Source organism: Scomber scombrus, chromosome 3 (genome assembly GCF_963691925.1).
Source record: "Scomber scombrus chromosome 3, fScoSco1.1, whole genome shotgun sequence".
Classification (NCBI taxonomy): Eukaryota; Metazoa; Chordata; class Actinopteri; order Scombriformes; family Scombridae; genus Scomber; species Scomber scombrus.
The window spans coordinates 20,807,680-20,835,087 of record NC_084972.1 but is presented as its reverse complement, the minus strand read 5'-3'; the positions used below and the strand labels follow the sequence as shown (position 1 = coordinate 20,835,087).

At 39.2% G+C, this 27,408-nt stretch overlaps 1 protein-coding gene across 2 annotated transcripts; it reads right to left on the bottom strand.

Moving 5' to 3' along the window:
• Positions 1-2,544: 2,544 nt before the first annotated feature.
• Positions 2,545-13,117, bottom strand: mmel1 (membrane metallo-endopeptidase-like 1). Of its 2 annotated transcripts, XM_062415956.1 has the most exons (23): positions 12,961-13,117; positions 12,506-12,550; positions 12,118-12,177; positions 11,814-11,975; positions 11,602-11,682; positions 10,103-10,198; positions 9,457-9,575; positions 9,240-9,305; positions 8,481-8,615; positions 8,110-8,199; positions 7,324-7,460; positions 7,136-7,229; positions 6,917-7,045; positions 6,266-6,364; positions 6,076-6,159; positions 5,890-5,993; positions 5,477-5,535; positions 5,183-5,302; positions 4,951-5,084; positions 4,732-4,797; positions 4,506-4,601; positions 3,833-3,909; positions 2,545-2,644 (listed from the first exon to the last, which is right to left on the bottom strand). In XM_062415956.1, exons 1-23 carry the CDS (start codon positions 13,115-13,117, stop codon positions 2,545-2,547), a joined length of 2,310 nt encoding a protein of 769 aa, XP_062271940.1. The 2 variants fall into 2 exon arrangements, with proteins under 2 accessions (XP_062271940.1, XP_062271941.1); XM_062415957.1 differs by lacking the exon at positions 12,506-12,550.
• Between the last annotated feature and the right edge of the window lie 14,291 nt (positions 13,118-27,408).

Genomic DNA, 27,408 nt, shown 5'->3' with positions numbered 1-27,408 from the left:
CAGAAACATTCATAAAACATTTTTTTTAACACCTGAAGTCTTGCAAAGCAACAATGCTATTTCATGAATATTCATGTAGATAAATAAATTCCTCTGATGGGTATACAGATGAAACATGTTCATATATGTATATGTATATATATATATATATATATATATATATATATATATATATATATATATATATATATATATATATATATATATATATATATATATATATATATAGCAAAAAGAAACATTTTTGTACTCGACTGGTAATTCAAAATGACACAATCTCACGATTTAAATGTGAAGCTAGACCTAAGGTAAGAAATGCACAATGTCTTTCTTACCTGAATTGAATTCATTATATGTAAATACTGCAGTATAGAACATCAAGTATGTACAATGACGCATTGTATATTATGTACTCTTTGTATTCAGTTAACACATTTGAACTGTTTAACTCTTTGTAAACCATATACAAGCTGTTACTCTTCAAATGGTAGCCCAATGTTGCATCGTAGCTTATGATTTAGCCTCCAGCATTTCTTTCAACAACACATAATACATGTGCCTTGTTGTTTAAGGTGGCAGCACACTGTCAGCACTTACATTCTGTGTAAAACAGTCTTTCATTAATTTGTCCGCTACTCCCCCACCCCCTACTAAACACAACAGTATTTGCCTATATGTGAAGACTGAGAGACAGAGTATAAAGCTTCAATATGCACATTCAGCAGCCTCTGTTGAGACCTAACAGTCGAGTTCAGTTTACCAAGGCATCCTGAATGTGACCAATGGCAACGCAAATATTAAAAACTGGCTGTGTGTTTGTATTTTTTTCCAGATGTGTTTAAAAGCTCTCTTCACCACAAAAACTACCTGTGGCTACCTCCAGCCAGCTTCCATCCTCTGCTTTGATTCTCTTGTCATTACTTGTTAATAAAGGTAGAAAATAACAGTCCTAGGCCCTGGCCATCTCTTTAATGACAAGCCCTATTCTTCAGTGTGTCTGCCTGTGTGGTCATGTTACGGTTATAGTGGTTGCCACGCTTCAGCGCACTGCACTTCATCCTTTCATCTACGGCGCTGATCAATGTGAGATCAGAAGGCAAACCACTTCATCTGCTGCCTGTCCATGTGTGACTGCACCTGGGGAGGGGGATTTCTTCTTCCTACCCTAAACGTGTAATTGGCTATGCCCAGAGGGTTAAAGTCTTGTCATCACTGTGTTTGAGTCTGCTCTCAGGAGACTGTGTGGTGAAAGAAAAGGTTAGTTCTCATACAAATCCGTTGACTTCAAGGGTTAAATGTAGACACACAGATAACATAGAAGCAGGCGTTCTCATTTTGAATAAATGTAGATTTGTGTCATCTAACAAATGGCACATGTTTAGAGTTTTGGCAGCTATACACCACCCCATTATGACCACTTGGGAACCTTTCAAAGTCATGTAAAATGTGGAATGTGTGGAAGCATAACAAAGAGCAGGACAAGCTTCAACCACACAACACAACTGTGATTAGCAACCTACTGTAAAGCCAAACCTGCGTCTAAACTTGCTGATTTCAGCTAAGCTAAGCCAAGCTTTTTCATCATTATCACATCACTCAATCTTCAAAGGGCGTCTAGTTTTTCTCAAGAGCTAAAAAGTAGCAGGCCACCAATATTTATCAAAATATATGGAACATGGTCTCTTAAAGCAAGATGTCATGGCATACATATATATCTCTGTAGAGAGTATTGAGCAACAATCATATGTAGGACATGATAAAGAAACTTTTATCCTCCAAAAAATACTAAATAGCTTTGTAGATTTTAAATATTTATCCTCTCTGTAAGTGTAAAAATGTTGAAAACTGCAGCTCTCTCAGGATGTTAATTTAAGGTTAAAGCTGCAAAGGTTTAACAGTCTTCAAGTCTTTAGGTAATTAGTTTCATGTAACAGTGAATGACCAAACTCGCAGAGTGTGACTAATTCTGTTTTAGCTTTGCACCAGCAAAGCCCCAAGCTTTCATTTATTTCATGCTCACGCCTCAGTCAGAGTTAAGCTTTGTTCACTATTGTTCCTTCTGAAGTGGCACAATGTCTTAAAAACAATACATCAGAGAACAGACGCCAAGTTAAATCAGTGCCAAATGTTGATGGATAAATCACAAAGATCTGCACAATTTAAGGTTTCATTGAAGAAAGGCTTGAACCTTTTCACAAGTTCTCACTTTTCTATGTAGCCTCTTCATCCATGTACCCACTTGACATCTGTCGTGGGACACAGCAAAAAACGAACAAGTGACCTACTCATCCATAGACAACACTTCAAACTTGAGGACAAACTTTTTTTATATTATACATGCAAGTTTTCAAACTAGGGTGTAGTCCCGGATGTCATCCATTCCAAATACATCTACTGTACTGTATATGCAAATATCTGTGTCACCACTCTGCCCCAAATAAACTGGAATTAGTCTTAAGCAGGAGGTCTCTGTGGATTTAAGAAGTAAAACTTTTGATTTGAGTTGCCCATGTCAGGAAATAAAGAACTCAAGAGTAAAACTTTCTACCAGACGCGACACTTCAGCTCAGGGTTCATTTGACTGCCTTTTTGGCACTGGAAAGCTTCAGAGAATGCTTCAAAATTCTGGAGAGATCCAAGCACCCTTAAAACAAAAGAAAAACAGGTTGTTATTAGCCATAGAAGCCAAAGTATGTTATGAATGTTACATAAGCACTAGTAAGTGTGAGACCAGACTTCAAGTCCTCAGTGAACTGAGCATCACGGATTCTGATACTTTAATGAGTTACGTTTTGGTACAACAAAATACTTTTTCAATGGGAGCATTAGACTTATATTTACAGTGTGGTGTATCTTTGCTTTTAATGAGTACCAGCTGAGGTGTGTGGCTGTGCTGAGACTAGGGATGAGGTGAAGCAGTTTTCTGAATCCAGCCACAGAGAGAGAAGCAACAAAAGGAGGTGAACGTTTAAAATTAATTATTGTCACTTTTAGAAAAGACAATAATAAATCTTGTAATAAGAGGGTTTTTTTGGCAACTTTGGGGCAGTAGATACAAGCTGTAAAAACACTGACGAATTATCAGGTATCATGCAGTGAGATTTAGAGCTTATAAGCTGGAAATAGCTGGCTGCTGATCAGGAAAAACTACAACATGAGAGCAGTAACAGTAAAGTTGTGGCTGGAAAATCAAAACAATGAGCTTAAAGACTCAAAGCAGAGTCAGGTGATGATTCTCTATGTGAACCTTTAAAAATATTGATAATAGCCTATTTAATGTATTTGTATAAATACACGTGGTTAGCTGAACTTAACAAAACAAACGTGTATTTTCTATTATTTAGTGACAGGGGTCATTTAAAAATATATACATATGTTTAGTTTGTACCTAAAGAGCTGTAACACATCTCTTGACATGGATCTAATTTTAAAGCTTCACCGCAGTGATGAAAGCTCTGAAGCTACTTTGGTTTAAGCACAGCTAACAAAGCTAGTAAAATGTTCGTGGTGTGAGTCGGTAATGACAAGCCAAGCATACAGTTTCACTATTAAGCTTTATATTCTAATGGTTCGTGAAAAATATTAGTTTTTTTATCTAAGGGTTACAACATTTTCCAGTTCACATTTATATCAAATACAGCAGTCGTTTCTATCATTTTTTGCATTAGGTCAACACTAGATTTTTCAATATACTCAATAATGGAGTTGCACTTCTTTGGTAATTAAATAAATCAGTTACACTACAAAATAATTATTCTATCTGTTTCTGAAAGTTTATTATCACTGCACATGTTGTCTAATATTAATACCTGATCATATTAAAACTCCTTACCTGTATTCTAAGGGACTGTGTGAGTCAGTCTTGATGGACTGGCTGGCATACTCAGGCCGATAAGCACCACACCACACCTGGAGAAAGAAACAGATTACATGAGTAAAGTGTAATCCTTTTTTTTTTTTTTAAAGCAGTCATCAGGAGTTAAATGAACATGTCTGCAGGTAGCAAAACAAATGCATTTCTAAAATTGTAAAAATATATTTCAATATATTTAAGTATTTATAGTGCATCTTATACTTCCTCAACAGATTTGTCTGAAAATGCCACTTTAGTATGACCTATTTTACTGACTAGTGAAATCACAGTAGTAAGTGTGTAAGTGATTGTGGCTCTTAAACAGATTTGTTGTGGGTGTTTGACCTATTTTATTGGTGATTACAGTTTTGTATTTTGTGCTTTACATTCTCTGGCACCAAGAACGTCTCTGGCAGCTCTTCTCATCCTCTGTGTTTGTTGATGAACCCTGATTTATCCTGGGATTGCTTGAGCGACTCCCCCCATAACTCTCCCTTTGTCCCAGTGTTTACTTCACAGTGCCAAACATCCACTGAAAAATGCTTCTCCTGAGCTTTGTCTCTTGACTCCAGATGGGGAAATTTTTAGAAACCATCTTTCTGCTGTAATAATACACTCAGAAATAACATCTTTCCTCATTATTGTCACTTACTTGGGCAAAGTTAAGAAAGAAAAGCTGCTTGTGATCCATGTCTAGACCGGGCAAACGAGGCTCCTCGCCTTCTGTCTCCACCCACTTAAGATAAGCCTGTAAACACATGTTCACAAACTCAAAAACAGATTTCATATTTGCGGCAAGTGTATTACAAGCAATTTGTAGTTTGTCATTACTGCTGAAATAGTGATGTGGTTTTGTGCTTTTGCAGGTAACATCCAACCTTGTATGCTTGACGAACCCCTCCGTTGTCTGCAATGTTCTCCCCCAAAGTGCTGATTCCACTGACCTGCAATCACCAAACCATGAACACACAATAACATGTAAACAATCATTCCAATGGTCACAAAATATACAGTTTACATAGTCAGGGATCATAGCCAGTCAGGGATTCCAGATGGAGACAAAACATCTAATGTCATACACACCACTATGTGCTTACATTTTGTCCACCCGCTAGTTTCCAATTGAAGTTGCCATACTGTTGCACCATGCACTGTGACTGCTCTTTAAAATGCTCCGCAGAGTAATTACTCCACCAGTTTAGCATATTACCATCCTTGTCAAAATTACGCCCTGCAAGGAAACAAAATGCAATATGTTAAGTACTGTTTAAACTGTGTTTATTGGTTTTGGCTTCCAAAAATATCCATGACGAATCACCCATGTCTCACCGTTGTCATCAAATCCATGTGTTATCTCATGTCCAATAACCATTCCTATTCCACCAAAGTTAAGAGCCTGGTGCTGATGTTTACTGAAGAACGGCGGCTGCAGGATTCCTGCTGGAAACACTGGACAGACAAAAACAAGCAGATGCACATAAACAACAGGAGAGAAAACACTCAGTACTGGCAGCACTTGGCAGGATTAGGAGAGACAGTGTTACCATGAAGAAAAAAAAAATCTATTTTGTCTCACAGGCTGCCCATGGCCTCATTGATTCTCGTAAGCCATAAAGCTCTTACCTATCTGATTTCTGTTGGGAGAGTAAAATGCATTCACCACAGCAGCACCAATGATCCACCTGAGGAGTGATTGAGAATCTGATTAAAACTAATAAAAAAAATAATTTTCAGGTGAATAAAGCAACTGCACAATTAAAGCATGGAGCTTTTTAAGAATCAGACAACATATTTAAACCTTTATTTTCTTTGAGAATGACTTGATGAGGACACAGTAAAAAATCCTGTTTACTCTGTTGTATAATGGAAAAGCCCCACAAGGAGACTAAGCATGAGCAAAAATCTGCAACTATTCATCTCTCAAAACATTATTATGTGATCAGTTTAATTTAGAAGAGGTTCCGTGTCATGTCATGTCCAAGAGCTTATTTTATAAATAAGAGCAGCTTGCAGTTTGAGATGTGTCTAGAGCTTACAAGTCAGGATCTACTGGTTCTCTGAGCTTCCTCAGACTCTTGTGCGCCTCAGACCTCAGGTTCTCAAGGATGTTCTCAAAGTAGTTTTCTTCGCTAAAATTTAACTGAAAAGAGAAACAGGCAAAATTAAGTGCATATTTCAGGTAATTAAAATGTGGCCTGGAAATAGACTCAGTTCTTACTTACATGCGCGTACTCCTGGTCGAGCTTCTGGTTACTTTTCTCCAGAATATGGTCTGGATAGCCAATATGCTCCTTGATTGCCATGGCCTAAAGAGATGCACCACATTCAGTAAGACATCACCTATCATCCACTGGAGATACATTGATAGTTTTGCAAAGTGAACTAAAATCTTTGCTCAAGTATGTACTGTACCTTCTGTCTTGCCTTCTCCTTTGAGGGAGAATCCATCCAGCTTAACTCCTCCAGTGTTTCCACATAGGCTTTCTGGATCTTACCGATGAGGTCACTGACCTGTGAAAATATAATGTACAACAAAGGGCTTAATCATAGTCTCATACAGAGATACTTTTTCATAATTATGAGTTTCCAGGGAACCCAAGCTGCAATATAATATATGAAAAATATAAATTAATCCATAATTAATTATGAGCCATTATAATTGCAATATAATTATCCTGATAGAACATAACAGTTTGATGAGACATGAGATGTTTTCATGACACTAAATGCTTATGCGATAATACTTTATGTTTTTCATACCACTTAAAGCAAAAAAAAAAAAAGCATTTCATTTCACAAAAGTATTACAAATAAATGGCAGATATGATGATGCATTTAGAAGCTTGAAAAGTAACGCTCAGCCCCTCAACGTCAGGTTTTTGGCACTAAATGTGTGTTTTTCCCCTGAGTTAGTGCACACAATGCAGTATTTGTGTTAGCTTGGTTTGACCATCGTTTGACCATGCTTTGAAATAAATGTTATGGCAGTAACTGATTTTCACACTCTATCAAGGATTGGTGTCTGTTTTGTTTGGGATCATTTTCAGAGCAAAAATAACTCACCATTCGTTTACTTTCTCCAGCAAAGGTCTCACGCACATACAGAGCTCCAACTGCATTTTCCATGCTGCTCTGGACATAACGGACACATTCTCGCCACCAAGCATCCTCCACAGTGGTCCCATACAGAGTCTGACGAGCACAGAATCACTCATTGAAATTGTGTTTTTGAACTATCTTACATAAATATGTGTTAAGAGTAGTATGTCATGCTCTTTGCACCTTTCTGTAACGGGCTCTGGCATCTTTGAAACGGCGGCTCAAGCTATTAACTCTGTCAGTGATGAGCTGCCAGGTGAGGTAGTTCTGCATAGTTCTGCAAACATCAATCATTTTTGGTTAACTGTGCTGCACTGTAACCTTTCTGTCATAGTTTAATCGTCATGGATTTATATTTGCGTATGACTGACCTGACACTGTGTCTAGAAAGAACTTCGTTCATCTTCTCAAGGTAGGGAGAGCTATATACCACCACTTCCTCCTCTAGCTGGACATCGATGGACACACTGGACAGCACACCTTGAATAAATCGTGTCCAGTTAAAACCCTGGAAAACAAAAAGTAGGACATTATCCTTTGCAAATTTTTAGTTTTACTTAATATGGTGAAGGTACCATATGGTTAAATATGTTTTACAGGATTTTACATGGATTACAGCAAATTTAATTTATTATAGATTCAACTCTATATAGGAAATTCCTTTCTTTATGCTGGTACAATAGAAGAATAGAGATAAGCTACCTTGTTCAAATAAGAACAAGTCAAATACCCCAACTTCTCTGGCAAAGGCTGAACAATGGCTACTAGGTAACATTTCCAAGTTTTACATTCATCTTTCAGTTTCATTCACGTCTTCATCAACTGTTTAATTTTGTTTTCATTAATTTTCACTATGTTAGTTTTACCTGTGAGGGCTATCTGGAATTTAGCACGAAGAAAAGGTAGCCTACTGTTGCTATGGTTACCTGCAGTCTAATATATCTTGCTAACTGAATGATTCCTGTTCTACAATTTTTTTTAAAATAGCTTGACATTTTGGGAAATATGCTTATTCACAGTTTCCACTTTGCACTTTGCACACACACACACACACACACACACACACACACACACACACACACACACACACACACACACACACACACACACACACACACACACACACACACACCTGAAATAATTGAAATTGCACTTACATTCAGGCTGAATGTGCTCTGCAGATCACTAAGTGTCATCTTATTGTAGAGAATGGTGACATCTTGGCGCTCCTCAGCTGGAGATGTGGCCTGTCCAGCAACAGGAGGGGGAAAAAACTGCTATAAACTGTTGCTTGGTTATATTCACATTTTGCACTCCTTTCATCAGTGAAGTGTCATTTGTCATGCTCCTGACAGGTGCAAAAAAAAAAGGTTAAAAGCTTGGCAGATCTCCTATGTCCACACTAAATGTAGCCTGGTTCTCTCATTTACTGGAAGCAGGGACGAGCTGCTCATTTTTCATCTTGTCATTATTAATTTTCTTTAGCCCTCGTCCCACAATTCCATTTCCTGTTGTGACTGGCACTCACATTGGCGATGTCTGTCTCCAGCTCTAGCACTTGCATCATTTCCTCCCACACACGGTCATCATCCTGAGTCAGGTTCCTGTCCTCTCGGGTTATCTTCGCAATGGAAACCATAAAATGTAGATAGGCCTCTCGAACCTATGATACAATTACGCAAGCCACAAAAGTTGTTTCTACAACAAAATCAAGGTTGTGTCAAACAACACAGATGAATGGGAGTACATGTGTGATAAGATAAGAAAATGACACATGAAATCTCAAAGACTCTCTCTCTCTCTCTCTCCAAACACAAACTGGTGGTTAAAATCATCCAAAGATCTCAATATGGACAGTTTTCAATTGGACAATGATAACTCTAACCACAACAAATAGCTTTCCTCTGTATTAAGGTGGAGGCAGAAATATCAGGAAGATATCAGAAAACCACAACTGTCTGCATAGCTAGATACCACTAGAAAGGGATGCACTGACACTTATCTGCTAGATCAGTATCAGAGCCAATATAAACCTTGTGCAGTGGATTGGGTATTAGCCAGATCAGTTACATTCATTAAGTAATGGCAGGCCACAGATTTGGTTTTGAGTCAATCCGTGGCTTCACTTTAAATTAAAAAAATAATCTCAATAAGTTCCACACAACAAGATACACAGATTTTACATACTGAAAAAAGTAATTGAATAGAGAGAGTTCAATGGGTGGAGCCCTGCCACTAGAGTTTCGTGGGGGTGGGGTTCATGTGAACTGATGTTGTAGGGCCTCACCTTTTTGTAGTTTCCATCGTTGAAATAATAGTCTCTTGAAGGCATTCCAAGTCCTGGCTGGTCAATCTAACCAGAATACAACAATGGTAGATTTTGTGTCTTTTGCTTGTTGAAAGTCAGTATATTTACATTTTGTGTGTTATAAACAGTGAAATTGTTATAATGACCACATAATGGCTACAATTTGTTACTTGGCCTCAGACAGCTCAGATCTTACATAAATGATATGGCGCCGAGAGTCCCGGTCGTCTGTCCACACATACATGTCCAACAGAACCTTCTTGTGGAAATGAGCTGTAAGTGTGGCCAATGTGTCCTCAAGGCTCCAGGCTTCTTCTGCAAGAACAGGAAAATAACAGCACTTCATCTAAACACAGCTGCCTAACTGTAAAGAAGTATTCAGTGTAGCAGGAAAGCTGCAAAAGGACTCCCTCTCTGCCTATGCTGCACATTTAACTGGGTACACACTGTCTAAATCTGTGTGTGCAGATGCAGCTATGCGCGGTTAATTCTGTTTGAGCTACTGTCCATGATTACATTTAATTAAAGCGGCAAGAGTCAGGCGCTTGGGGATGAGCAGAGTAGACTATTTAAAGCAACCTTCACAGTCCTGATTGAGGACCTGCCCTTCTGCCCACTCATCACGCTCCCAAACTCCACACCTGACTCCTAAGCTGAAGAGCCTCAACCGCTCACTTGATCCCGCCAACAAAGCTCAAACTCAGCAATTCACTGAGTACAAATTTAGCTGCACTGGCTCTGTGTGAGCACATGTATTTTGAATAGAAACGTGAGTGTGTGTGCACATTTATACAGAACAAACTGCAGACATTAATCAGAGTGTGGTTCAGAGGTATTTCTACCTGTAGTGGCGTTCCAGTCATCTGATGCAACAGGCCAGTCTCCGATACTGTCAATGAGCTTCATAAGGGGCTGGGAGTCACGCTGCTCTATGAGGCCTGCAAGTGATATACCTCAACTATAAAACATGTCAACAACACTGTAGCCCTTTAAATATTCAAGCAGTTAAACAATATGCTTTATTGAGATTGAAAGTTAATTTTTGCCCTTGGAAATTGCAGTTAACAAACAATCTCCCCACAAGAAATAAACTTTGTCTTAACTGTGAAGCCAATACGGAAGAGAAATTCTTAAAGGATTAGGCTGGTTATTTTCTATGTTGTTCTTATTGTCAACAAATCTCATGTGCAGAGCCAAACCAACAATGAATTGATCCAACTGATAAATAGTGTGTGTGTATCCAAAGCTTCATAGTAAAAGCCTCACAGTATCATATTTTTCTGTCCCATACACCTCCATTGTTGTTCAAAATGTATTAAAAACACAAGCTTCTGTTTGCAGAGCTTTGTTACCTTGTTGTTCATATCATATCATATTAACTTTATGCAACATTGCAAATTTTTCAGAGAGCTTTAGTACTGTGAATTTTCATATAAGGGATTGTGAAAATTAAACAGGCAGAGAAAATGCAGACAACTGTTTTTTGGGTGGATTTATTATACCTCTCAGTCTCTCCACTGAGGAGCAAGCGTTAAAGTATGGCAAGGGTCTGCTTGTTGGGCAATTTTCTTGGGCAAAGGCTGTCTACTACGCAGGTGTCCTTAACTGGACAACGTGAGAGGTTTAACGAGGCAAGCAGACAGCTCTCCATCAGATGTGGCATTTCACTTGGTCAACACCAGCACTTGTAACCGTTGTCTTTTTGATCAATCAAGCTGTTTATAAGTTGTGGACATTTTGCTTTAAGACCTCCGAGGTTCCTGGTATTTCTGCTCCAGGATTTTTCCATAACAAGTAAATCCAGAGGTTCTGTGGCGTCTGCTGTACAAGGAACTGCTCTCCAGAGACTGAAAGCATGATCGCTGTTATTATTCTTTGGAGCTGTTTCTAAACAAACTAACATGACTGTAATCTTCATGGTGATGGAACATGTCACCCAGTTCAGCGGTGTGGCTCACTGATGTGTATTTAATAGTTTTTTGGCAACCATGGAGCTCTACGGCACAGATGAGTTGGATGTATCAGGCTTCAGATACGCACACAATACTTAGGATGATTTCATACTTGGTTTGGCTCTGCACATAAAATTTGTTGACAATAAGAATAATATAGGAAATTGCCATCATTATGCTTTAAAGTACTGAGAAAAATAAAAACGTCTACATTTCCATGACAACTGGACAACTCCTTAGGAAGACTGTTATATAATCTGCAGAGGAAGATCACATTATACAATTGAAAGCTCCAGAACAGCTACTGAGTGTTCCTTGTGGTAAATTGTTTTTGTCAACATGCCTCCTTTTAGATGAAATGTTTTTAGACTGAGTCAAAAGAAACCTACTCTCATTCATACAAGAGCTGTAAAGGACTTTGGCCTTCTTGATGGCATCCCTGTCGTGTTCGCTCCCCGTCTCAAGAACACCTGCAATAACAAAACATATGCAGACATTTCCTCTCTGAAGAAATCCCACATGTAGCTCCCAATACTGCAGCCCACTACCCACCAAAGATTTGAGCCCCCCAACCCAACGCTGTTTGACTGCCCCAACTGACCTTTGAGGACAATCTCCAGCTTGTCCCTCAGAATGTCAAAGACGCTGTGTCGGGAGCTGGTCTCCGGGATGACATGTCGCTCCAGCCAACCCCCGCAGGCATACTGGTAGAAATTATCACAAGGCTTCACGGACATATCCATGTTCTGCAAGAGGCGGGCAGCTTTATGTATCACAGAGACAAGAGAGGGAAAGAGAGACAGAGGGAAAAACAAGGTTAGAAAACAATTATTTTTAGGGCTATGGGGGGACTATGTTTGCAAAATAAGCCAGCAGGAGAGCAAAGGAAAAACAGTTCCTCTCACCTGCAGTAACACAGTCCGCAGTTGTGCACACATTGTTGAGGTTGGAGCGATACAGCTGGCCTGGAAAAATCAGAAAAGAATCAACAATTATGTGTGTTGACTATTTGACAATTTAAACCCCAGCTCAGACAGAGAAGATGTTGTGTAACAAATTTCAGACTGACTTGATATAGAGCTAATTCTAAACAGCTTAGATCTACAGTGTAGTCTGTGTGTTACAGGCTTGTCTATGTCAGCAGTGACTCTGTTCTTTCACTTTTGTGTGACATTGCTGATCAGGCAGTAAAGGGAATTACAGTATTATAGTGTCTATCAAAGGTGCCGCTCGAATATGACACACTCCAACCCACAGTATCCTGTGTTAATTTATAAGCTTAGAGAGACTCACCTTCACCTGTTGAGCTCCTCGACACACTCGGCCTGTTAGATTCCTCTGAGATGGTTGGAAGAAACAGATTTTAGACATCAGTCAGCACGACTTCATAAACTATACTTCATTAACTTATATCAATTGCCATCGAGAGAAAGAAAAAGAAAAGAGAAAATACTTGTGTGTTTGTCTTGTAAATACAAGTCTAATGCAGTGTTGTATGTGTGTTTGGCAGCCTTTTTCATGAGTAACATTAACCTTTAAATTATATCAGAAAAAGAACTGATGACATGACTTGCACCAATATTGCATCAAGCATGCATGGTCATTACTGGAGGCAGTTAAAGGGTAATTTCCTGTATCAATGCCAGCTTGCAGTCACACAAACAAAACAGAGTAGGGAGACACATGTCATTATAGCTGCCAGCTGTAATATCTGGATCTTTCCACACTGAGTCTGACAGAACCATTACCTTTCACAACTGATGTGTAGAGGACTACCAGCCCAGCCAAGGCGCAGCTGACCAACAGCAGCAGCACAGACAGACCGATTTCTGGAACAGTCCAACGACGCTTCCCAGGTTTACTTGATTTCTCCATGATATCCATTTGGCTTTCTGATTTGCCCATTCTCCTGACTGCCGGCTCTGTGGGAAAGACGCCGTTGTTGAGTGTGGGATGGTCCAGGCAGAGAGCTACCATTGTGTGTGTGCGTGTGTGTGGGCTGTGCAGTGATCCATCTGTAAACTGTGCCAGCTGACCTGCAGTGAGTGAGCCTCAACTGCTGAACACCTACAACAACTTCATCGACAGGAGTTGTGAAATTGTTTTCACAAAAAACAGTTTGTCACTCTACTCATTGCTCTCTTCTTAAGTGCTGTAAAAATGTCTCAGCCAAGATAGAATTTTTATTGCATTACTATTTTTGAGCATGTTGAATGCAAAACAACAACAACAACAACAACAACAACAACAACAACAAAAAGTTTTTCTTGGGTTGTTCCTTTCTTATCTTAAAAAAAAACCTGACAGCTTGGATAAAATCATAGGAGCTAGTGGGCCTGCATTGTCTCTGACTTATTGATTTATCATGAATGTGCAAGGAGGACTAATTCAGAAATAAAAGGGAATTGGGAAATTAATCAAATCCAGGTTGTTGCAATTTCAGAGAAGATAAAGACGGAGTGTGCCTTTTTCAGTACAAAACTTGCCTTTTCTTTTCTTTCCCTATCATTTGAACCTTTATAAAGGCACTGTAAGGCAATGTACTGTAGGCGATATTAAGATGTATATCTCCGATCTTTAAGTGGGTAATACATGAGTCTTCTCATTGAGTGTAATCAGGAGACACACACTTTTTTTGCAAACTGCAAGGAGAACTTTGCAGTGGGTCTTTCGCATTATAGATGATTTATTAACCATTTTGTTTTGTTAAGGTTATTTTGTGGCTGTCCTTATATTTTTTGTATTATCACACACTGTACTGTTATCTAAGTTAACAATCTTGAGCCAGCTGAGCAACTAACACTCTATTTTAACATTTTGAAGCAGTGCTGTAATCCTCCTTGACATTGCATTTTTCCATTCTGTACTTGAAACAGGTATTGCAGTCTATACTGAATTTAGAAAACGTTATACTAATGTCTATTTCTCTCCATATGGCCAAGCCCAAATGCCTCTCTGTGTAATGCCATGATTGTCAAAATGTTGTTGTTACGATAATAATGATGGTTCCACCTGTTTCAATGACCTGATCACGTTCAGTGCATTTGGCTCAATGAATGAATTCATTTAGGACATTATTTCTACCTTCATCATTAAACTCCATCTGTTGCTTGTATAGTGGAGGATAGAGAGTCGCTGTGTATATTCAGTGTGACGTTTATGTTGGAAATAATTTGGCGAACAGTAAATTAACCATTAAACTTACTTTCACTTGCCTGCCACCCCCCCCCCCCCCCCACACACACACACACACACACACACACATACCATTCACACATATTTTCAAGCCATAATCCTGCTTCAAGAGAGCTAATTTCTATGCACAATAATTACGTGTGTGTGAACACAATATTGCAAATGAGCATTTCTGCGGGGGACAAAACGACAATCACCCGTGGCTTTCAGCGGCATTGCTTTGCATCTATTCACTCTGCGGCACCTGTTTCTCCATAACCAACCCCACTGCCCTATCATTAGACCTGACAGGGGACGGGCTATAAATCAATGGTTCACACTGCAGTGCCCCATTAGCCCTTACTGATGAATACTCATGGCCACATATCTGGCACTATTGTGATGAAGAGCAGGAAGGGGCTTGTTACAGCTTCACTGCCATTCTCAGCATCAGACCGCACAGAAACGCTCTCTGAGGCAAAACCCTGCTGCATTGCATTAAAGAGAGGCCCTGCTTTACTGAAAACTATTCATTAATGTGCAGTCTGCTCTGTCAATATGAAGAGTTATTTATATCTTTAAATGTCCTCAGCTAGCTTTGCTGCATGTCTATTCAATATCCCCTTCGTTCCTAATTTTAAATACTCATAGTTACATGCATTTGTACAGTAATTTTATTTATCAACAACCATGAATCCAAAGCATATTAAGTCCATGGCTCATTTCCAGCTCAATACAGCAATATGGTAGAGTGGGACAATACAACTAACACATACCATTTTAATATTTTAAGCCTTGGTGACATGGCTTTACAAAAGTTTTTTTTCCAGTCAGATAAATAATTCAGACTCACCAGCCTCTAATACATGCCATCAGATTTGCACAGATCAGCAAATCATTGTGTTGGTTGACAGAATTCAGCAAATACTTTTTAGACTCATCAGCATCATCATGGATGTGTGTGCTGCAGCAACAAAGTGCTGCAGCAACAGTTGTTGCTATGACCAGAAATTACATTATCAAGCAGGCTGTCAATAATCAGAGCGTGGAGCACATTGTGAATGTTATTTCTTGTATTTATTTATACAGCTATGATGACATTAGTCTTTATGCCTTTCATAATAAGGCCAGTCCAAAAACCGTATAAATTATGTGTTCATTTCAAATGCACTAACCCTGCTGAATATTGTGTATCATTATTGTTATTATTATTTGTCATTATTTCTCTTATTCTCTTTTTTAAAGTATTTTTTAAAGTATTTTAATCCCTTGCTCCAGACAGTTGAAGGATGACATGAGACTGAGGGAGAGAGATGCAACAAAGGTCCATGTCTGGATTTAAACCAGGGATTTTGCAGTTCGTGGTCGGTGTCCTAACTGTGCTTGGATGGATTGTCATAACACAAAACCATCTGAGACATAATAAGTGGAAACATTTACAATTCTAGAGATGAAAAAGATTGGTAATAAAGGTAGTGGAGGATTTGTACTGTTTACCGCCCGAAATAGAGTGATACCACCAGCCAGATGGTTAGGACAGCCTGAGGAGCCTAAGAGACAAAATGCAGGACCAAATATTATATTAAAAAAGCTGCTCACTGAAGAGAGTGCAAGGTAACAGTCCACACCAAGAATGCATCTACCTTTTTTTTATTGAAATGTGAAAAAACTGTGACAACAGATAAGACACATTTCTCCTCCTACTGTGCTCTACACAACATCCACCGGCTTTATGCCCATGCACCAAAGTGAAGCGCAGGCCTCTGTAGGTGACATGTCTTCCAAGCTAAAGGTCTCAAGTAGATGTAGGAACACATTTTGAACACAGAATATTCAAACTTAAGCTCCTGAGTGGTGACTGAGAGCACTGTTGTCAGCTCAGCCGTGATAAACACAATACGTCTGTTCCTGATTAAAACCTTACTGAACGACTGCGAAAGCAACAGAAACAATCATGATATGATAACAAATAGTTGACTGGTTGAGCTTTTAGCCAACCTTACAAATAGCGCCTCACCTTACCGTATAAAGCGTTTTTATAGGCCACATTTTATTTTGAAGGTGCAACTAAACCAAAGAACTGAAGACAGAATCTGCACTGAATGTTGAGGAGTAATGAACAGTGATGTGTTCATTTTCTGATGCACACTGAAGTGTAAACTTAGGAAAAAGCGAAGAAACTGTAGTCAGTGATTACAAATATTTGAACTGAACTGAACTGAACAAAATGATTAGTTTTGTTCAGCCAAGGGATTCATGAGTTCCATTTCTACATCCAACGTATCTGAGTTTGGTGAGTGACTGAATCAGAAACAATTTGCTGATTTAAATAATTTTATTCAGTTAATTTCAAAAATTCAGTGTCACTCACTATGTGTTAAAGCAATCATATCATATCAATCATATCGTTCACAACACTGTGACTTTATGACACGTCTTCTATCTGTTTTTAGCTTAGTCTACTAAGTAATTAGAACAAAGTACAAAACTAGGCTGTTAAAAGCACAATTTACAGGTTTGAGGGTACAGACGTCACATAGTTATCTATCATTACTATTTCAGTCTTTCAACAATCTTTGGACCATAATAATAAACATATATAATAAACACTGTTTATACTGTAGATACTATTTAATAAAATGGCACTTTCGGTCACCGATGAGAGGTACGTCAGTACAAAAAGCTTCTGATTCAATCAGTGACACTAATGATTTGGGACACGCTGTTCAGCTTGAGGATTGATTCATATAGTGGACACCTTTGATTTGAGCAAGATGGCAGCACAGGCAATTATATTTTAGTAAAGCATATTATACGATGCAAGAAACAAAGTGCTAACATACTAGTGACATGGTGTAATCTAATCCGGTCACAGGTTCACTATGTCAAAAATAAAATCCTTTTCCTGAAAGTGAGACTAATCCGTCCTAAATGTTTGAACAGCCCCTCGTTTTAAGCACATTAAGATTGCTTGTGGCGGAGTGCAGTGACTGGTACTGTTCCTCCCTAAACTTAGTGCTCCAAACAAAACAAGGATTAACACAAAGGTCAGACTGTGCCAGCAATCTCCACACTTTCTCTAGTTATTCACATAGCTACTGACCACTAATCTCAAAATTGTAGTCTTTATGAAGTGAACCCACTTTCACAAATCTGTCCTGGGACTGCTGCTGAGAATCTGACATGAGTGATACCTAAAGGCTGCAGTTTCAGGTGGCTAACTTTAACCACCTTCACTTTAGTACTTGACAAACAAACAAGAATGTAATGTAAGAATCCAGAGGCTTACCTTTGTATGTGGATGGTAGAAGTCCCTGAGCCGTTCCCCCACAGTGCGCTAATATCTCAAACACCCCTGCTGAGCATCCACTCAGAGCTGGTGTGTAGAGAAATGAGTCTGTGCTGCGGGTTGAAGGAGATGTTATCCAGTTCAATGTGCTGCTCAGGGAATGAGTGAGGCAGTGGAGAGAGAGTGAGAACAAGAGCAGGAGGAATGGATGGAGGGAGGAGGGAGAGGAGAGAGAGAGGAAAAAGGAGGCAGACAGGAGGTGATAGTACTGTATTGTTTTCTATAACTCGACCGTGATGAGAAAAATGCTGGGTATGTATGTGCGTGTCGAGGACTTGAGGTGGATTATGATATGCATGTGTATCTGAGGGGTCAACATAGAATTGGATGGGTTCCAGTAAGCATCAATATCTTGTTTTCACTGTGAAGTGTCCCCAGCTGCTGAGCAGAAAGTGCTGCCTTGAAAAATCTGGAAAGCTTGCAGAGAGATAAGACAAACAAAACGTGTATCCTTACAGCATGAGTTTCTAAACCTCTTTCTGCTGTTTTTATTTTCCCAGTGGCCATAAAGGTGGCAGTTTACCGCCCTCCTGTTATCATCAAAACAAACACCACTCACCACTTTTTACCCTCTCTGTCCTCTTATGTCCAGAAAGACTCGTCTTCAGGCAGATCTCGGATGCCCACAGAGTGCCTGGTGGTGATCTGAACCCTGACCTGGTGTCAGATTGAAATGGCATGGCGCCCAGCCTCATTATCAGCCTGATTAACCACACTAATTAGCTGTTAATAACAAGAAAGTGGGGGTTGATTTTCTTAGCCACCCAGTTGCTCAGGTGCTGTTGCTGCCTCAAGGCAAGATGAGAGATTACCTCTGAAAGAGTAAATACATTTAGTAGAGAGTGATCAAAACTAAAACATGCAGTTAAGATGCATTGAATGTGTTAAAGATCCCCTTCATGGCTTACACACATGCAGCATCATTTAAATCTATTTGAGAACAAATCTCACGGATACATTTATAATTGAAGAAGCTCACAGTCATTTAATAACAACATGACTGATGGAGCGCATTGCAGCGGGGAGTCGAGGTTTGCAACTGAGTTAATAATTTATTCATAGATTTTATTTAGCAGAAAGGATGTTTCCTCTCATATAGTCATTGTGATAAGTATTTTCAAATTAGTGCAATCAAATTATTAGTATTTCGGTCTTCTTGAATTCTAAATGTTATTATCAGTGTCACAGGCAGTCAAAGATTGATTACACTTCAAGGTTTTTAATGGGAATTAATATTCAGGTAGACGTTAGTCAAAATAATGGAAATATATTCATGAATCTGATCATTCCACTGCAGCTGAACAGGAAAAAGAGGGTGTTTTCTTTTACTAATTGACTGTAATTCTGGAGGATATCCACTTTATTTAACTAAGTCAGATGGCTGACACCTCATATTAGCTTTAGATCAACTTTTGAATACATTTTTGCACCAAATGAGGAATCAGTATTTTAACCCCCATCACTTACATTATATCTGGAGGGCAACAGGAAGAATGCTAAAAGCAACCAAAACCAGTTTCAATGTTCATTTGGCCACCTGATGTTTCAAGACAGACTTGAAAAACTGTGAACCTGTCCTTTAAGGTATACATGTTATTCCTGCAGGGAAGTACTGTGATGTTACTCACAGAGATCAGGAAAGGTCAAGAGACAACATGTAATCAGGCATAACGTGTTAGGTCATCTTTCTACCCCTCTGAACTATGAAGTCACCCCACAAGCGCGGTGGTAGGTACACTGAAAACAAAAGACTCATACATTTACCCGTGTGACTGCAACCATGAAATTACTTTTTATGTATCTGAGTAAGACAGCTGCTTTATTTCTGCTCTTATTTACAGAAATGTTTCTTTTGAGACTAATGTATTTCTACTTAATCAAAGTAGATGAACATCAGGGCTTTTAAAGAATTGCTCTCTTTCAGTTACAGAATTATGCTGCACTACTTTGACTTGTCTCACATTTGCCAGCTGTGTTTGCTTTCTGGATCTGTGTTGCAGCACTGTCAGCTATGTGTTGCCTCTTCCATTTGGTCATGATTGTCACCTACCTTTAAATAAGCTGTTTGCTGACATCAAATATTTTCTTTGCTGCAGTTTCTAGTCTGGATACTATATGTTATATTCTTGAGCTGAGTGCAGACTATATCCTGGGCTTTGCAGGAGTAAGGGTAATTATGTTTAAATAGGGAACCACAAATTCGATTATTGGAGATTTATTTGCAGCAAGCCGGTGCATGTTTGTTCTCATGCAAGCCATCAACAAATACTGTAATATCTCTGTGATTAGTGGATCTGAAAAACAAGCTTGAAAGCTTTTTAATTAGGCTATTGTTGATGAATGCTATGTCTTTGATGGGGAAGGCTGCTCAACTTGCTAAAAGCCTGTGGCAGAAAATGCAACACACTGCTTAGACACTTTCAGTGAAGAGAGGGGATACAGTTGTTGTAGTTGTATGACAGTTTATATATTTTGGCAAAAATTGTCTCATATCTTGAAATGATAAATTACATGTTGTGTAACATGGACCAAATCGTAATGTTCTGTTGTTTGGCTACAACAAAAGACCGAGATAAGAATGTTTTTATCTGTCTTTATCCAGATTAATTCATCAGCATTTATCATGTACTTCTTCCATTTCTCCTGTTTTTGGGTGTTTCCTGAAACCACTATTTTGGAGCTTGCAGCTTAACAATAGTAGTAATCACTGCTTTACATTCTCCTCTCCATTTTAATTATGTCCTGTGTTAAATATTGTCGGATTACGCCAGCAGTCAGCATGAGCTTAACCAGCCTAGAATATGTGAGTCTTTAATTGCGAGACTTAAAATCCATGTCATTTTGGGCGAAAAGGTGATATTATCCTATGTTGAAGACTTTTGTTTCATTTGTCCCATTTAGAAATATGAACAATATACTTTTGTTTGTATATGATGGAGATTTGCTGAAAGCAGTGGATTCTGGATTAATTAATGGCATTGATTCTAGTTTGACATGGTGGCTGTGGAGGCAGTCCGTCTGTCCTGACATGACAGCGTTAGTTGTCCTTACACACTCTGTCAGCTCGGGGGCTTTCAGTAGATTCATTACCTGACCTCAGCTTGAAATAAAGGCTGTGATTAACAGGTATGTTTCTTCTCTGCTGATTTACTGGATGTGTTTAATAGGCCTCAGAGAAGCACAGAGGCCATTAAGCACAGCAGTGACATAAAAGCCCCAAAATGAGGTCCCATTGCTGACTAACTCAGGGCAACCAAACCTGAGGCAAGCCTCATGGTGTCTGTCCTACTCTCATAAATCAGCCTCCATTAGACTGTCAGGTGTAATGTGTTGAAACAAGGGTGACCACAGTGTGATTGCTGGGCACATTTTCACTGGCGTCTTCACTCCTCACTCTTACTCAGGCAAAACCAGAGCGTGGCAGAGCATAATTGCTTTGGAGATGAACTCTTCGAAAAAGTAAAAACAGGCCATTAAAAAGAAAGAGTAATCTATTTATGCAGGGCCTGCTATACAGAACATGTTGAGTGTCTTTTAGTGTCGCTCTCTCCTTCCTAACATGTTTGTTATTTGCATTGTGTGTGTGTGTGTGTGTGTGTGTGTGTGTGTGTGTGTGTGTGTGTGTGTGTGTGTGTGTGTGTGTGTGTGTGTGTGTGTGTGTGTGTGTGTGTGTGTGTGTGTGCGTGCGCACACCTTTCTATCTTTGACAGAGAACCATTTTCAGTTGAAAATCAGGCTTGTGAGGACATTTTGGTTGATTAAGACTTGGTTTTAACGTTACAGTTAAAATTGGGTTTAGGTTATGTTTAGGGTAAGGGTTGGGTTTAGGCATTTAGTTGTGATGGTTAAAGTTAGAGTAAGGGGCTAGGGAATGCATTATGTCAATGAGTGTCCACACTAGGATTTAAAGACAAGCATGAACACTAACAAGAACAAATAGTTTTTTCCTTAAGGCGTTTCCTCAAACAGATGTAAAACTGCACGCAAAATAATGAACATGATAGCGAAAAGGGTTAAAGGTGATTGTTGGAGAGCTATTTTTCAAGGTCTATCACTCTTATCTTGGGTGGGACATCTTATCGCTGAGCATCTTTACGCAATCAATAATACATATTTTAGTTCAGAGTTTGGGTTGTGTGTTTCTCAAGAAAAGATAAGCTCTGTGCTGCTTGTTGCTGCTTGGATTGCTGTTAATCTTAATATCATATTGAATCATCAACTTGACCTGCTTGAATCAGTCTCTTTGGGGCGCCTCACACATCTGTGGTGGTCACTGAAAGGCAAAGTCTTTTACTCTCCACCTGTCCCTGAGGTTGTAGCAGCTAGGACAGAGGGGCAGGTCTAATCGTCCTTATCTTAATGGCATCCACCACTATCACAGGAGCGTTGGGGACAATCGATCCTTTCCCTTTTTTTATCAGCAAAAAACACTTCCCTGACCATTCCTGTTGGTCACCCCCTTCTGTCAGACTCAGCCAATCCTTCCCTGTCTCCTCCAGATTGCTTAGCTGGTCTGTCACTCTCTGACATTACCTCATCTCGTTGTGCTTTGTCACAATCTTACTGAACAAGTATTTATTTGGAGATGCCTTGTTCCAAGAAATAAAAAAAAAAGCTTGTTTGGAGACGGGGACAGCATGCTCACACTCAGCCACACACAGCCTCACACAATGTATATCTTGGCTCAGGGTTATTTTCCTTTGCCTTCTCATATTCCCACTGTGACGATGAGCATTCAGCAACAAGGGAGTCAAGAGAGAATTTTCAGATCACTTTAAAAAAGCAGGGATAGCTGCAAGCAGTGGACTATGTGGTAATACCCAGTTTTCTTTTCAAAGCCCTCACACAGTGCAGTTTGTGTAACCACAAACTCGGGCTTCCCTGGACAATTGCTCAACTCAAGTGTATAGATTGTGTTTTAACAGGCATACTTTTCAAACTTTTGATAACTTTTTTTTATAGCATACACATAATGAAACTCAGCATGCTTTACTTTAAAGCAATATTTACTGAGAGGGCCCTTGACTGATCGTTTCTAGCAGTGGGCTGACTTGAGGAAAATAAAACCAATATCTCAGCCTAAATACAATTCCACTGCTTTATCGGATAATTCTTAATGTGTTTCTCTCCTTCCTCTCCACTGGGTAACGGAGGCTGAGATAAATGAGCATCACTTTGATTGTCTGAGGAAATTATATACTGTATATACTTACATAGTCTGCTATTCATGAGCTAATGAACTATTAGCAGCAATTTTGAGTGTTTTTTTTGTTAAATTCAGTATCGGGTAAAACATATTAAGGAAGCTTGAGTAATTTTCTTTATTTATTACATCTTTGGGTGCATTTAGCGCAAACAACTTTTAATGCAACAGCACTTTTATTTAGAAATAAATGAATTGCACTCTTTAAAACAATTTGCAAGTATGTAAATGAGGCCACTTCTGTTACCTCAACAGTCTGCAGACGACTTAAAAATGTACCAATTTACAGGCTGATTTTTGGTGAAATTTTTAACCTCCATATCATTACATTTAACACCTCATTAAAAAATAATGAATTAATCCAAACACTTTAAAAACATCTCTAACTGGGATATATATTGACAACAATCACCAAGAACCTGAGATACCTGAGAATCTAACTCTGCTTTTGTATTAATATAACATAGCAAGAACTGATGGATGATCTTATGCACTCAGGTCTTGTTTAAAGACAGTGGACCTCCATTGGAAAAAGGTGATGTCATGTATATCAGAGTTGACCAACATTTTTTATCAATCTTGTTGATAAAACCACTATCAATCAGATCAGATCCAGCCTTGCCAACACAGTTTGTATTCTAAACTTTAACTATGATTGGTACTTTTAAAGCCACACATAATTAAAGTAGTACGGAAATACTTCAAACTTTGAAATCAAGTTTTCTGGGACTTTATGTATTACATAGATGGTGCTCCACATAAAGGTCACCTGTCATAAAATGTCTGCAGAAGACAGAAGGAGGCAACATAATGTGTAAATCCCTGCCCTTCCCCTTTGTGTGAGTGTATGCTTAAGATTACTGTATGTTTTGTTCGAGTTGCATATTACCTATTTGTCATCTCCGTGCCTGACATTTGACTGATTATTCCTTGAATAGCTTTTGGAAGATGTACATTGTTACATTGGCACATTGTTCTAAACACTTAGCTGTAGGGCTACACAACAAGCATTATTATTATTTATGACAAACAGTCCCCCCCTGCCCCAATTAGCCACCGAAATTTACAATATAAGACTGTCTTTACACAAGGCAGGACATTGAATGGAACACAACCAAAAATTGCAGAGAGTGTGACACACCTCCCTCCTTAACAAAATGTCGGTTTCTCTGGGTTATGGGACAAATTTTCCAAAAATTTTAACAGCTTTTTTCAAGACACACCTTTGGTTTCCTCAAAACAATGACATCAAAAAAATCATATTTTTGTTGTTTTGCAGAAATATGAGTAATTACACTTTTTCTTATGTTTTTGTTGTTGATGTGTCCGTTATCTTTGCCTAATGAACGATGAAGCGTTCTGGCAGCAGGCAGTAATTGCTTGAAGCCCAACAGTGGGGGTGTAATTAGAGAGACAGGGAGGAGTATATGACTTCATGACTGGCACCGTTTAATGATAATGGGGTGCAACTCCACACTACTGTGGTCAACTAATCATACTGGACTGGCCTGGATGGCTCTCAGTGCAAACGAGCCGTGACTGGAATACTGAGCAGCAGCTCACCCACGCAGTTCCACACCATTCGCTCCACGGGGGATCAAGCATATCATTATGGCTGTGACCCTCCACCACCTGCAACACTGTCATTACTGCCACCACGGATAGACAGGTTTGATCTGAATAAACCAATGTCATCAAGCCACACGGCTGGTGTGTGGAGAATGAATACACACCACTGTCTCCACTTTTACAAACACAGGTTGTCCTTCAAGACTGAAACAGTGAGAAGAAAATCAACATGTTAATCTACCAAATATCAGTTACCATGTATTTACTAAAGAAAAAAGCCAGAAGTTATGACTTTTACCTGGATCTCAAATCAAATACAGTCAACTTATACAAACAGATAACATGTACAGAATGTGTAGATTTGTGATATGCATTACACGCACTAAACTGACATGCCAGATGGTTTGTTACACAGAACCATCTGAGCAGTCATCCTTGGAAACTGAAAAAATACTTGTCAGGTGATTGGATGAAATATCGGCCTGTCACTGTCTATCACCACGAGGCAGCTGATTGGCCTAAAGCACCAGTGGTTCGGACACAAGCGCATAACTTGAAATCTGACAAGATGGATTCTCATATGATGTCGTGACCTTGTGACTCTAGCTGCCTCACGAGGTAAAACACACACTCCAACCTATCAAAAAGGTCAGAAGAAATATACAGAAATATGGCTCCAGTAAACAAGTTGCAAGGTACAAGTGACTGTATAGTCTGTTTGTAGTATCAGCTCATCTTGGCTGCATAGCATGTTGTGCATGAAATATCTACACATTGATGTAAACATAAGGAAATACATGCAGATTAGAAACCGTGCAAATCGTTTCTGTATGGACTGCTCCAGACCATAAAATGTTACTGATAAATTTATCTGTACAGTTTGGCCATTCAGATAACAAGCAGTTCAGAAAGTGATGGGGGATGTATTCACAGAGATACAAGGGCAAATGTTAGCCAGGGACACTAAAGACTGATTATAAAAACCCAAAAAAATTAAAAGAAATAACATGCGCTCCGAAAGTAGTGTGGTGCTGCCTAATGAAGCCAGTTCACACAAGTGTTTAATTTAGTGTAGTGTGTTTAGGTGTGTAAACTTAGAGAAATCTCTCCTACACAGATGTTTTAAACAGGTAATGACTGATGTGACTATTGTGCCAAAAGCCACATTTTTGTTTAGGTATGTGCCTTTGATGGGACCAAAAAACACAGAATTACAGCTATGGTACATGATACTATCTGATGATACATAGACAAAATCCAAAGGATTGCAGTGACGAAAGTGAAAATAAAAATTTAATGCCACTGTCTAGGATCTGTTGTCATTTAAAGGTCCGTGCAGATGGGGGATAAGTGAACTTTTTGTCTGACATTTCAAGTTTGCTCAGTTAAACTTCCTCTCAAATAACCTGTATGTGTCCTCCTCACAAGGAGGAGGTCAGACTCTGAACTGCATTGTACTAGTTTTCTACCATGTGCAGGTAAAGCTGCATTTGTCTCCTTAGGGTGCACAGCTGGATAGTATAGTCTATCTCTCCATGCTGCAGTTCTATGACTTTACAGCCTTGTTCCCATGTGCCTCTCACAATTTGAACCTAAATTGATCGCAAAATGAATTAGGACAGAACAGGAGTGTGGTGGCTGCAGCAAACACACTAATTAGAACACCGCTGCTATGTAATCAGTGTACTGGCCATTTGGGTCAGGGTATTTATCTTGTATTCTGCACACACATCAGCTGGGGAAGACAACATGGCTTCCCACCCCAAGTGCACCACACCACAAAATTTCTGTAAGTGGCATAGCAGTATTCCCAGTTTTCATCCCAAGGCTCCTGTGTGTCATGGAGGACATAAATGTAATGTCTTAGCCGCTGTGATAAGCGCAGTACATGCTCATAAAATGAACAAATACATGTGGGGCAGACTGCTTATGCAGGTGGTCTCCGTCATGTCACAACTTTTGCTTTCAATGTCAGATGGCATTTCCCTGCATGTTGTGCACCTGCACTATAGAGGCACACCCTTTAATGATGCTTCTGCAGCAGTGGGCACTCTGATCGCTGGCTGACCTCTGCCAGCCCATCATGGGGTGGGTCATTCAAGCAACGCTGCAGACATCATGTTTGGTTGTGGCCAATATCAAGTTCGTAGATGAGCTATTAAGCAGTGAACTTGACAAAGAGAATAATATATAATATTTTTTATGTTGCCACTATTTAGTAAGAAAATTGTGGCTAGTCGATATTACTGTCATTTAAGAAAATAAAAATATAATTTTACTTTACAACAAATCATGTTGTTGACTGAGTAGCCTATGGACTAAACCTGTATTCTCTCTAATGGCCATCAGGGGGCAATCAACTGGTTCCAAAAAGAAGTCCATTTGTATAGAAGACTATGAGAACATTACCTACTTCTCACTTGATCAATTACCTCAGTAAACACTTTCATAATGAGTTTATGGTCTCAATCGCTAGTTTCAAGTCTTCTTTAATACAGCATGACATTCATTTAGTAAATTATGGTCCCATTTAGAGTAAATTAGATTATAAAGCAGGGTATGCGCTTGGGCGTGGCTACATTGTGACTGACAAGTCACTACCATGGTGGTGCGTGAAGCGCCATAGTTGGAAACTGGAGAGCTACACCCCAGCTCTATGCTCTCATGCAAATATGGTCCCTTATCACCCCTTCCAGCTCCAAAAAAACAAGATGGTGACAGTCAAAATACCAAACTCGAGGCTTCCAAACAGGAGTCCACAAACCAAAGGATGATGTTACAGTAGCTACATCCATTATTTTTATATAGTTTATGAATGGAACCAATGTTTGCTAGAAACTTAAGTGCAATTGGGTGCTGTGGAAAAAAATCATATCATGATCTGCCATTGGTTGCTGCCTT